This window comes from Diprion similis, chromosome 8 (genome assembly GCF_021155765.1).
Source record: "Diprion similis isolate iyDipSimi1 chromosome 8, iyDipSimi1.1, whole genome shotgun sequence".
In the NCBI taxonomy this organism is placed as follows: domain Eukaryota; kingdom Metazoa; phylum Arthropoda; class Insecta; order Hymenoptera; family Diprionidae; genus Diprion; species Diprion similis.
Window position 1 is genome coordinate 22,366,568 of NC_060112.1, and position 13,074 is coordinate 22,379,641.

Below are 13,074 nucleotides of genomic sequence, written 5' to 3' on the forward strand. Positions count from 1 at the left end.
CGTTTGCGGCATGCTTGTCTACGTTAAGGAAAAGGGGATTAAATACAAGCGAGAATTTATAAGCGGGTTAATCGGACCTTGGCAAAGATCGAGGGGTCGAAGCCTGAGTTCCTGTTGTCTTTGACAGGCCTCCATTTTCATTGCACAAAGTGACGAGTAGGTCCTCAGATCGCTGCCGCATATGGGCCTCATATTCTCGGCGGATATAGCGGCGCAGTCGAAGCGGCAACTGCACCTTGGAAACCTGTCCGGACCCAGTTCGCAGGTCGCCTCAAAGTCGCAGTGGATGTCGCGGCAGGCCTCGCGTTCCTGGCTGTTTCCTCCGTCGAGGTTGGTGCTCAGTCGCGTGACGGGTGCCGTTGATATCGTTGCTAATTGCGATACGGGGGTGTAGAAAACGGTAATATAGACAGAGAGAGAAAGAGAAAGAGAGAAGAGAGAGGAATGTTAGGCGATTAGTGAGGCGGGGTTAATCGCGAGCGTCAGCTGCCGCTTGATTGGTAATATCGGGGTCACGGGGTGCTCTCTCTTTCGCGTAGTTCACCCTCGAGGGATGGGAGAATCAATTTCAACTTACTGAGAGCCGCCACCGGTGACTTTTCCCCGCAATCACCGTAGAAGGTAACGTGAAGGGCCGGCAGCAGCGGGTCCCGATCGCAGGCCGATTTCTGGAGTTCGCACTCCGAGGGGTAGGTCTTGGCGTCGCTGCCGCAAACCGGTTCCCCGACGCCGTCGTGGGGGCAGAATTCCGGGCAGATGCAGGCGCCCCCGACGCATCGAGCCCCGTTCTCGCAGTGAATCCCGGCGCAAAGTGCTGGATGAATTAGTAATCGTGTCACCACCCTGTCTTTCCTTCTTCGTTCATTCCTTATTCATTTTTACCCCAGTTGTATTAATGCGTTTATGTTATACATAAGTTAGAGACGAGGACTGCAACCACCGGATGTCATTATGCTACAAGGTCTATACCATCTATGTATGTACGAGTATATACATACATTCGACACTTGTTGCGTGTTGGTAGAATGATATTTTCGTTACGAATAAAAATTTTTCATTATGGATCTGACGTGGTATTGCGTGGTAATTAATGCAGCCTTCTAACCTACAGACCATATTTAATTTTAAAAGTGTTCTTTCATCATTTTCTTTGAACTATATCGATTCCGTGTGAAAGGACTAACGCCTCACAGCTTGCACCAAGTTGTTTCTACTTTTGTACGGGTACAATTTATCTGAAACCATTTGCTGACCAGAACTCACAATCGGTACTAGGTGTCATATTGTTTCAGAGACGTGCCTCTGCATAATTACGTTCGTTTCCAATTTTACTCCGAATAGGTTAATTATTTCGTGAGAGAAAGTTAGGAAATAAAAAAAAAATATCACGCAACGAGTGACGACGGAGTTAAATTGTGGCCTTGGGCTTGGTTAAGGCTTAAAGCTTAGCAATTCTCAACAAGTTTCAGACAGCTTGCATCTGTTTCTCTTACCGCAGTCTCCTTTGTAGCTGACTACAATCAGCGTCTGCGAAGCGCAAGATGCCTTCTTCAAGGCGCACTCACTGAAATACGTCACTCCGTCGGTACCGCAAACCGGCGTCTCCACCTGGAATTACAGAAACAATCCGCTTTAAGGGTCAGAGGAGATCTCACGGGAATGTGGAGTTTCTCCTGAAAACTTGAGTCAATTTTGACGGATGTTTGACGGTGGAAAAAACTTACAGATGTACAAAGAAGAAGCAGTTTATAATATTGCATTCAAAAATCGTACACAGGAAATTTTTCTTCCTTGACTTCGTTATTTGTGGTATTTATGCAAGAAGTAAAAAATAGAAACTAAAAAATGAGCAGTTGCATGAAAGAAATTTTAAACTGCTAATTTGTGGCATTGTTTGAAATCAATTTATTTCGTTAAATGAATGTGGTAGAAGAATGGCGAAGTTGGTGCTGAAAATTGACGACAAACGGACTCTTTTTTGCATCAAACTCGCCTTTTAGGCGTTGAATTATTTACTGGATAATTCATAGATCATAGTAATTATTCCAGTGAAATGTCTCGAGCTTCCGCGTCAACGAGAGTATATAATAAACGTTAAACAACCGAGCTCAACGTGTCACGTATATACGCGAATACAACGCGACGTTTCAATCATAGAAAGAACCATAGTAAACTGAAACGGTTTGCGCGGTAGGATTGAAAAAAAGAGCAATACATACGTATTTGAAAAATGTTTGAAACGATGCGGAAACTCGGCGAGAGAAATTTACCTACTTCTGACGTTTCAAGTGCTTTGAGAATTGCATACTGCAGCTATACTTCCAGTGAAACGGTACGAAAGCGCAGCAGCGTCACATGTGCGGAGTTCGTAGTTGAATAAAGCTGTCGATGTTCGAACGGGGGAATATCAGCACAGTTTCAAACGTTGCAATTTGCGGGATGCACCGTGGATGGAGTCGATAGTGAAGCCGCGTGACAATGGGGCTCAAAACAGGGAACAGAGGGGATAAAAGGCGAAAGTAGAAGCGCGGTTTCTGCGGTAAGAGAAAAAACAAAAATAAAGGAAAAAAGGAGGGAAAAAAAGGAGGGGGGGGGGGGGGAGTCTGGCGCCCTGCGGCTTGTTTTGCTCCTGCGGCTAGCACCGCGTCGCTTCGGCTGGATGCTGACTCGCCAGATCTCTCTCCTCCCCTTTCAGCTCCTGCCATGGTTCCCGACGTACCTTTTCCGCCGCTCTTTAGTCCCCCGCCCCATCGATTGGCATTACGGTGAAACCACGTAGCCGTCTATAGACCGGACAAATAGCGGTGTACAGCGAAATCGGACGCGGGTACGAGTACGAGGCGCTTAGGGAATCGTTTCCGCGACGTTCGAGCGTTCACGACTCCGCGCCTGCAGGACTGGGGCGGCGATACTCGACGGGAATACGAGATGATTTACTCAGAGTTTTACAGGGGCTTTGTCAACCCCCAGGCTCGTTCGCCAACTCTCGCGTGCGCTCCTGCATCACGAACAAATCGACCGTTTTTCGTAGAGGCGAAAAATTCACCAAAGGAATTTTTATGTTTCTCGATCCTGTACCGTATCTCGCATCGATGAATTGCGGCGACGAACGCTACTTTCTCTTCTTTCAACGCCGAAGGAAATTCGCGCGGGAATTCTTTTCGAACCCCAATGCATGCGACTCAAATTGTACGCAAAGACGGTTCAGAACTGCCAAGGTTGACACCCTTAACCCTTTTCAAGTTCACTCCACAATTTTAGCGACTTTATTTCAGTATGCAATGATCGGTTTTGAGACTAGAGTCAGGGGTCGTGATTAGAATATTTTGGACTTTCGTTCGATCGTGTGGAATTTTCTGATTTTTTTTACATCCAAAAGCGTACTTTCAAATCCAAACCGATTCGATAGTATAAAAAATGGAAGACAATGCAAAAGCTTTTTTTTTTTTCACTGTGAACAGATTTGAAAAACAAAAGTACGACATTTTCATATCATCTCGAACATCGCTTGGAGTAATTTAAAAAAGCACCTTAAAAAGGGACGTACCTAAAATTGTGAATGAAAAAAGATTTCATCTGCGTGAAAAAGGCTCAAAGTTCAAGTTGAAATAAATTCTTACCGCATTGTCGCAATTCCACGGGCAGACACATCTGGCCTCACCGCTGCTGTCGCTGTCGCATTCGGCGTAATGGTCACATTTCTTATTCTCGCAGCCATCTGGAACAGAGTATGAAAGAGAGAGAGAGAATGAGTCGAGTGGAAGGGCGGTTTGATTAATCGAGTGAGCGAACAAACAACGAGGAGCACAAGTGGGCAGGACGGCGGCTGTTTGAAGGGGCAAGACGGCGATATCGATTCCAACTCGAGGATTAAGCCGACGGGAAGGCGGGACAGAGGGTGCAAAATTATCCCTTTACATAACTGCGGTACCTAAAACGATCATGTCACGCCGTTGCATTTCGCTTGTAGTACAGTTTACGCGAGATACACGATCACGATGATCGGCTTTTTGCTATAAAACGTCGAAATCTGTCTCCGCACAACGCGCCGCTTGATTGGATACATCCTGTTTTGCGTTATCGGGATCCTGGCTAGCTTTCCATCGGCTTTGTTATTAGCTCTATGTACACGGTTTCCATCCCTTATCTAAAACCGATCGAGCCTTACGACCGGCGTATGCAAATATGGGTACAGGTACACAGACAGGGTAAATAATCGTCCGCGATTCCGACTGGCAGGTATGATCCGCAGACGGGAAACGCACCCGTTTCCGTCCTACCGAAGGCACAATACCCCTCTAAAGAATGAGGAAATGTTCCACGTGTCGGGTTGGCAGGTGATGATCCCATCCTGAAGCTGCTGCACAGAGTTTCGGACGCGAAGGCTGCTCCGCTTAAAGGGTTTTGCCGGAAAACTAATGGACAGCAGGCACGGCTCGATGTTGGGTGAAAAAAACTTTTTTTAAAATGGGAGACTTTAATGGAGAGGGGAGAATAAAGGAGAGCACTCGGGGCAACGTTTCGCAAAATCGATGTACAAGCGCTTGTATAACGTATGTACCGTAGAAAAATTGTTGCTTCACGTATTGTTCAATTACACTTTTGAGATCGATTATTTATCCGTGTCTTCGACCAAAGCATGTGAAATGTTAAGCATTTATTTATCAGAGATCCTTGCAGGCGGAGATAATATCAGAACGAATTGAAATTGCACCGTCGCTTCGCGTGATCGAAGTTGTCTTTAGAATTCATCGAAATCCGGTGCGAATCTCGCAAGTTGGTCGGTGATATACTTGCACAGCACGCGACAGTTCAAACAGATGCATATATGCAGCCGCGGGTTCGACGCCTCGGGGGTGCATACAGACTGCATTGCACAGGGTGCACGGAGAGGGTGTCTCGTGATATGGATGAGACGCAGTACGTTTTCATCCAGGTCTTTTGCAGCGATGTCTTGGAAAAACAGGGGGAAAAAGGTCGCGAATAACGTGGATGCGAACGTGCAGAACATCGGATTTTCGCGGCTCGAGTACTGGGTTAAAGGCGTTCAAAATTCATCCCCCAAAGTGAATTTTAGTAAAAAGAGGGTAGAAAAAAAACAAAAACAAATAATAAAATAAAAATGATTTATCGTTACAAGAGGCTTATGGTTCGTTTTTTTATTTTTATTTTGGCTTTTTTCGACACAGTAAAATCGTCGAATCAACTGGATGAAACATGTGACGGATTAAAGAAATATTTAAAAAATCCCTGCAGGAGTGTCACCTAAAGGGTGAAAGAGAGAGAAAGACAGAGAATGTTAAAACGCGTGCGCGTGTAATTTGCGTTGCAAATGAATCGTGGCTGCAGATGCTCGGCATCCTTTCACCGAAAGAGCCGCAGGGTGAACATGTGCCAGAGTTAAATCGGTCACCCCGTAGTAGGTAGGTGGGATTTCCCGAGACAGGCGGCGGGTCGACGACGGGTGTAATAATCGGGGTTGATTTTTTGCTTTGGGGGTTTAATAAATGTTCGGATTTCATTTTGCTTTGGGACGGAAAAGAGGAGAGCGAAGAGACGTGAAAGGTACAAGATATTATGTACAAGATAGCAGCTTTGCTGTGGATACACGCGAACGGCGAAAAGCTCTCTCTCTCTCTCTCTGCGCCCGCCGCCATCCTGATTCAACAATAGAATTTTGCTTTATTATTTTCCTCACTGAGGAATGGGATCCCCGCCATGCAGAAGAACCCACGGTGCCGTATTTACAATACCGACATCCTCTCTCTTTCACTCATTACGCTTCACGATCTGTCCTTCTGCATGCGGTGCCTACAATGCTCGCCCTGCCGGGTTTCGAATTAATTAAGGAGAGACGGAGGAGATTTTCAGGAAACCGTATAATACAACGTACATTTGTTACAAAAAAAGAAAAGAGAAAAAAATGTGATCTACCGGCGAACCTTGAAAGGAAAGCGAAAAATGGGGACGAAATAATGGACGAATTTACGGGTTTCATTTTTTTTTTTTTAAGGGTTTTATCTGTATTGGAAGTTCCTGTTAAATCGTAAAACGACGAAATAGTTTCGCGGGTCCGCGAGCGTTATTATATCTGTTACTTTGCGTGTGTATACATACGTAGATATATGTATAATACTTACTGCACAATCCTGTATAGAGAACTCGGATTTCTCTTCGATGCTGACACGCCTCGAGGCGAAGTTTGCACTCGTTGCCATAACTGATACCGTCATCGCCGCAGACAGGGTGAAACTCGGCTGAGCAAGTGGGACACTCGCAAACGGCGCTATCTCCGTTTTCAGCGCAAACAGCACCCCATTGACAAACCTGGGAATATCAAGACACATGCACCGACGTTAGTTAGAATCTCACCAGAGGAACTTGCGCTTCGATTAAGAACTCCATTCCGAAATCGGGAAAGTCAACTTTGCTCTCAGGGCCAACCAATCGGCAAACGCCGCTGCATCGTCAACTCGAATACGGCGAAAGACATTGATCGTTAAGTCGACACGCCGTCGGGAAAGTTTTCAAGACAAGAAAGATTATGACTGACTCTTGAACGGACAATTTCCTGAGTTTCATCCTTGTCTTCTTGTTACTTCGACTTTCGAGGATATGATGCTGCACGATGACGCGGAATGAGGAAAAACAGAGAACCGACTATCCGCCGGAGGAAGCTCTCAGAAAGCGTTTGAGAGGATATTTTAAAGACGGGTTCAAAGCGACTCAGGATGAATCGGTGGGACAGTCCGAATGAAAAGTTAAGAAGAAAGCGGTAACAGTTTGAAAAATCTCGAGCAATGTTATTCGTCGAGGAACATTAGAATTGGATAAACAAGTACCAGAGTCTATCAATTTTTAAGGTTCTAACTAACTACCGAAGCCTTTCCTCAAATTATTGATAACTAATTACACCTCCTGTTATATCCACTTTGCTTTAGATTCACTTTTATCTAGCTTTCCGGAGAGATGTTTTTTAATCCGTGTTCATTTTAATCCACTCAAATAACCTCAGTTGCTGGAGATTCTCCGCGTTTTCAAACTTCCGATTCGGACGGTCCGAAGGTTATTCACCCTCGAAAGTGGCGCAAAGGAAGCTTCCGTAAACCGCAGCAGGTATTCATCAGTGGAATAATAAAGAGAGTTTTCATGTTACCGGATGCTGCACCACCAGCAACGCCGAGATGCTGCAAGACCTCCCTTACCTTCTCCGAACAAGGTCCCCTAGAGCCACAGGCGCCAGTGTAGGCCAGCTCGATGCTAGTCTTGGTGATGCACGCCTGACGTTTCATCTCGCACAAGGACGTGTAAGTAGATCCGCCCCTGGCACAGACGGGCCTCATTACCGGCTGGCATTCCGGGCCGCATTCGCACGTCGCGATTCCGTAACGGTTGATGGCGCACTGCTGGTAAGACCCGCATTTCGCATCGTCGCACGGATTGCTTCCTGCTCAAAAGACAAAATAAATTTCCCGTATGAAAAGACCTTTTCCTTTGCGGTAGGAAATCAGTCGATCACCGCGGTATAATGTACATGTATAATGTATGGACTCACCGGAGCTGCAAGCACCGAGGTAAATCTTCCTCAGCGGTAACCTGGAGCGACAGGCTTCCTGACGAAGGCTGCACTCGTTCGAATAAGTTTTTCCGTCGCTTCCGCAAACCGGGGAAAACTCGAGGCCGCATTGCTCTCCGCACCGGCAAACCGGCTGCCTCGAACTGTCCAGCTGACAAACTTCCGGTTCGACGCACTCGACGCCAGCACAGGGGTCTGAAAAGATCTCATTTTTTTTCATCTCAAGTTTCTCAACATTTTTAGCGACGCATGAGTAGAGCAGCAAAGATTGTTCTGGATGCAGATTCCTGTACTGACGTTTTACCGACGCTACTAGAACGTTCTCGAAGTGGGCCAGAGTGGGGATATCCCGTAACTATCGAATGTTCTAGTAGCGTCGGTAAGATGTCGGTAAGGGAATCTGTATTCGGAACTCACCTTGATACTCTACTTGCATGAAATTAACACGCAAGGAGAGAGAAAGAGAGAGAAACGTCCCGCATTTCAACGCGGAATTTCGTTTCCTCTGTGTTTAATCTGTAATTACACGATTGAAGGAAGGAAATGCAGGCAACAGGATACGAGGAAAAAATAAAGAAGAACAAACATTCGAAGAGGTATACAATACAAGGGGAGTGAGACACGCTTAGGGTAATGTTGCGTGCAGTAAAACGTGCCGCGAAGAGCGCGTGCAGGGGGTGGTTTTATTCCGAAACTCGTTGTAGGGGAAGGAAATTTTCGAAACAAATGAACCCTCCAGCAGCGGAATTCCATTATCCGTGTGATCTTGGCCAGAGCGGGAAAATCCGGCGTTTTCTCCCCGATTTCGATGCGGATCATGGGGCGTCGCGACGTCGGGTGAGGGGAGAGTTTACCCGCTTCGGTGGACTGCAACTTAAGCTAACCCCCGGGAACACAACTCCTCTTCTAGCGAAATTTGCCTCGTCGGCTAACCGGGTATGCGGAAACCGGAAACGGAACCAAACTTCCTTCCTGGATCCGGGCTCGGTTGGTTCAGAATTTCGACCATCGAACCTCAGAAGAATTAGAAATGCACTCGATGAATTATTTCTCCTTCGTACGTCTCCGCCTCTTTTCGCCGGGGGGGTGCATTACGCGAAGAGGAAAACGAAGAAAGAAAATGGCGTTTCAAAGCGGCGAGATCTCGAGCTTTTCGGTCCCTCGCCTTTGGACGCTTTTATACAATCTTTTGTCGCCCCGAAGTTACGCGAGACGAAAGAAAAATCGCGCGTACAGTCCTTTCAAGCGGTGTATGTATACGTAATACGTATGTATAAGTATGATGTATATGAGGTATTCCATCCCAAATGTGTAAACCCGTGACCCTCACCCTCTCGGATTTTTTTTATTTTTTTTTATGTGATCGCATTGAGTCTAAAAGACACCCTCATATTTTTTTTAGATTTTTTCAAACATCCCTTATTTAGAAAAAAAATTTTTTTTCAAAAACAAAACGCTATTTTTTTTAAATCTGAAAAAATTCTCAAAAAACTGTAATAACATATGAAAATTTTCAAGCTATCATCCGTAGTGGGCAGATTTTTTTTAATGTGTTTTACAAGCTATTAACGTTCACAAAATTCCAAAAAATTCTCAAATAACTCACCTTGAGCAGATATTAAATTATTTCGGTACTCAAAATGAATTTTATACTATCAATTATGAATTTTATATTCATTTTGAGTACCGAAATAATTTAATATCTGCTCAAGGTGAGTTATTTGAGAATTTTTTTGGAATTTTGTGAAGGTTAATAGCTCGTAAAACACATTCAAAAAAATCTGCCCACTACGGGTGACAGCTTGAAAATTTTTATATGTTATCACAGTTTTTTGAGAATTTTTTCAGATTTAAAAAAAATGGCGTTCATTTGAAATTTTTTTTTTTTAATAAGGGATGTTTGAAAAAATCTAAAAAAAATATGAGGGTGTATTTCAGACTCAATGCGATCATATAAAAAAAAATCCGAGAGGGTGAGAGTCACGGTTTACACACTTGGGATGGAATACCTCATATATAGTATGTAAGCGGTAAGGAAAACGAGAAAGTACCTAAATTGAGCAAAGAGAAGAATTTTCACGGGATATTTGAACCAAAAAAAAATTCCGTCAGCTCAATGAATGTGCATTGGACTGCAGAGAACGATGAAAAAGAAAAAATAACTCCAGGTTAGGGAATCGGAAAAAAATTATACCTAACTTTGTCAACAAATTTTCATAGATACATACTCTCTTCCACATATATTATAGTATACTATACCTATATGTATACGCGAAAGTATCCGAGTAACTGATTTTGTCCTTCGCATTCAGAATGATCCGAGGCTTTCGAGTTGTCTTTTTCTGTTTAAAATTCTTCGATCGACGCTGAAGGCGATTGTTTTAAAGTTCGACGAAGCAAGACGCGATTGCCGAGCTTTTTCCATCCCCTGCAGGATCTCCCGGCATCCGAGCTTATACAGTTATTCCCGCATAATCTTTAAAGTTTGCAAGTTTTTTTTTTCATCCTTTATCCCTGCAGTTTCTTGTAGCATTCCTAATAAATATTTTCATCAAGAGCGTCGATTTTGCTAAAGTTTAATTTTTCTTTCTAGTCTTATTTCAAAGTCTTTCGTGTACTAGAAAATTGTTTAACCTCGTGGCTATAAATGTAGGATATACGGAGACAGTGCGGTAAGAGAAGTAGATTATTCGAAGCACACTTCATGCAGAACTTCCAACGTTTTCGTCGGACAGATTCACGCCAGACTCTGATGTTATATTATTATACGGAAATTCTACCGCCTTTGATGTTCCCTTAGCGAAGACACGCCTTTCGCTACCGTCGCGTAAAACAGCATAAACTTGGTACGATTAATAAGTAATCCTAGTTCAGCAGCTATTCAGCCTGTGCGAGATATTCGTCAAGAGTTCACGTTCTTCTCCGGAATTACGGGACAAGCCTTGGATAATAATTCTCTGGCACTTTATGCCTAAATGCCATGTTATTGTTAACCATGTATCGCAGGATTATAACAGTTCGGAAAAGAGAATTTGTAATTACCGTATAGAGAAATTATATCATCAAAAACTAAAAGATGGATCATCGACTTAAGCAAAGAAAGTTCAGGGGTAATTATAATTAGAAAAAAATCTGAGATCGTTACCTTGTTCCATTTTTTGTTATTACCAAAACCGTTTATCTTTACACGAAAATTGAACGAACAAAAATCGAAAAGATATTGGTATTACTTGTAGAAATTTTCACTAGTTTTAAAGAAGAAAAAAAATTCTTGTACATTTTCACAGTTAAAAAGTTTGTCGGATTTGATATTCCGATTTATAATTTCACTTTAGGTATACATCGATGAAATAAATTCGATTGAAATAAACTAAGTCTTTGCCAGTTCTATACGAAAAAATGATGCACCGCAGAAGTTAGCCCTTGAATTCGTTCCTTTATTACACAGGGAACCGCTGCAACAAGACCCAAGTCGGTCGTATCGTAAAACCCGAATTTAACGACTGTAAACGGAGGGCGTATAAAGACATGGCGTTTCGTCGTGAAGAAACTTGCGCCATAGAAAGTGGGTACAGCGGAGGAACGTTTTTCTGTCACAACAGTTGGAAGAAGAGTAAGATTGCACTGCAGTTGGTTAAAAGAATCGTTGATACAATCCAAGACTCGTTTTTGCTCGCGTATTTCCACTCGTTTTTCCATAATAAACTGGATCTTCTAAGTAATGACAGAACCGCCTTTAACAGCACTTCGGCACTTGCTACTTAGCTGTTCGACTATTCCACGGTGCTTGTGTAACGTAGATTGCCGGAGCCCTTGACAATGCCGAGTTGATTATTGCCGTACCCCGTAAAAAGATGGAATGAGACGAACAAAATTGCGGCGACACATTTCCGTCTTGTTTCCGGTTTCAGAGCGGCGCGGGAAAAACTTGAACAAATTTCAAGGAACGGGGCGCGAACTCGTAGAGGTGGGAGAATTTAGTTGATACCATTTTACCCGATGCATATATAAGCGCTTTGTCCTTATTTTGGAACGTTCAGGCGTGAGAGGAAACCGTCTTAAATCTCTTGCGAAAAAGTTACTCTGTATTCAGAGTCTCTCAGTTCTCTCTTCATCCGCTTTCTTGAGGAGAAATAAAGGGAGACATACAGAAAGGCGAAAGGATTCGTTTCCTCTTCCGTATGTAAGGTATCCAAAGTATTCTATATATTATATCTGCTAGCTGCGGAACCATCGAGGAATGCTAAAACTTTGAAAACTTTTGGCTAATTTGATTTATCGGGTACGGAAAAACGTCACGGCGCGAATATCAAGGGAAACCTGCCACCCGCTTCCATCTTTGCGACGATATCTTATCGCGAGAAATTTATTATCGACTCTCTTTTAGCGACGGTGAAACGATCCCGCGTTATACCGGCTCCTGATTGATGAACGGCATTGTTGGATCGTCTTTCAATTCCCCCGGTTTCGAATAAATGCTTCGCCGCCTCTCCTTTTCCTGCCGCAAAGCGGCGGAATACCGCGTTGAATAATTCTTAGGTATATAACGTGTATATACTATATATAGATATATGTCTGTAATGTCATGTACGCGAATATGACTCTGCTTTACTCGGAATTAGTGATTGATTATACGTCCTGTTGAATTCTAGATTCGTAATGTTTTATTTAGAGTTTTCGAAAGAAAAAAAAAAAAAAAAAAAAAAAAAAAAAAAAAAAAAAAACACCTCGAGAAATTTCTATATCAAGTGAACTTGGAACGATTTGTCAAATGTGTGTGTCAGCGCAAGAAATAAGGTTTACATAAGGTATCATAATTCTCTTGAACATGCTTGCAGATGGTTTAAAAAATGCAAAGAAGCCGTAACTTCGGAGCAACGTCGATGGGAATTAGTCGTTCTATTTTTTATTTTTTATTCCAAGTCACGGTGTCTTTTTCGTTGAAGCAAACTTACGTGGTTCGAAAATTCGGCCAGAAAATGGCCGGGTAAAGAAACTTTGCTGGATATAATAAAATATTAACGCGTCAATATTACGTCATGTCATAATGTGTCATATACATCCAAACTCTGCAGAAAGAAAGTTATATTTCTACGGTATTTTGTGTACATATACCACATAGCTATATCTACAGATACTTTCTACCTATCTAGATACGAAGATTTTGCGGTGAGGTGAGAAAGATAAATGAGAGTCCGCGAGCAAGCGAATGAATAAATGATCAACTGCGTTGGTAAATTGAAAAAAGTACAATTTCAACCCCTCCATGATGTTATATCTGCTGCTGTTCGTTATAATTACCTGGCACATGCGATAAACGACCGCTCATCAAACAATTCCTATCCCTAGTGCCAATCCGCTTTGACCCGGACGAATCCCGAATGCAGATGTCGAAAGGGTTGTTAGCTACAAGCCTTATGTTTCTGCCTCGCAGAGGGACTGTCGGGGAATATTTAACCAACTCATTAACAGCTAGTTTCACCCAAGTCTGGTACACG

The 13,074-nt window shown here is 43.3% G+C and overlaps 1 protein-coding gene across 2 annotated transcripts in view; it reads right to left on the minus strand.

Annotated features, from left to right (window-relative positions):
• LOC124409571 (agrin-like) overlaps positions 1-13,074 on the minus strand; it is a 171,950-nt gene that overhangs the window by 9,874 nt on the left and 149,002 nt on the right. Inside the window, exons 7-13 of one of the 2 annotated variants that reach the window (XM_046887276.1) lie at positions 7,556-7,771; positions 7,206-7,447; positions 6,141-6,327; positions 3,621-3,718; positions 1,494-1,608; positions 578-814; positions 78-371 (exon numbers count right to left, since the gene is read on the minus strand). In XM_046887276.1, the coding sequence (XP_046743232.1) occupies positions 78-371; positions 578-814; positions 1,494-1,608; positions 3,621-3,718; positions 6,141-6,327; positions 7,206-7,447; positions 7,556-7,771 (1,389 nt within the window). The remainder of the gene's footprint in view (positions 1-77; positions 372-577; positions 815-1,493; positions 1,609-3,620; positions 3,719-6,140; positions 6,328-7,205; positions 7,448-7,555; positions 7,772-13,074) is intronic. The other variant, XM_046887277.1, reaches the window with a different exon arrangement.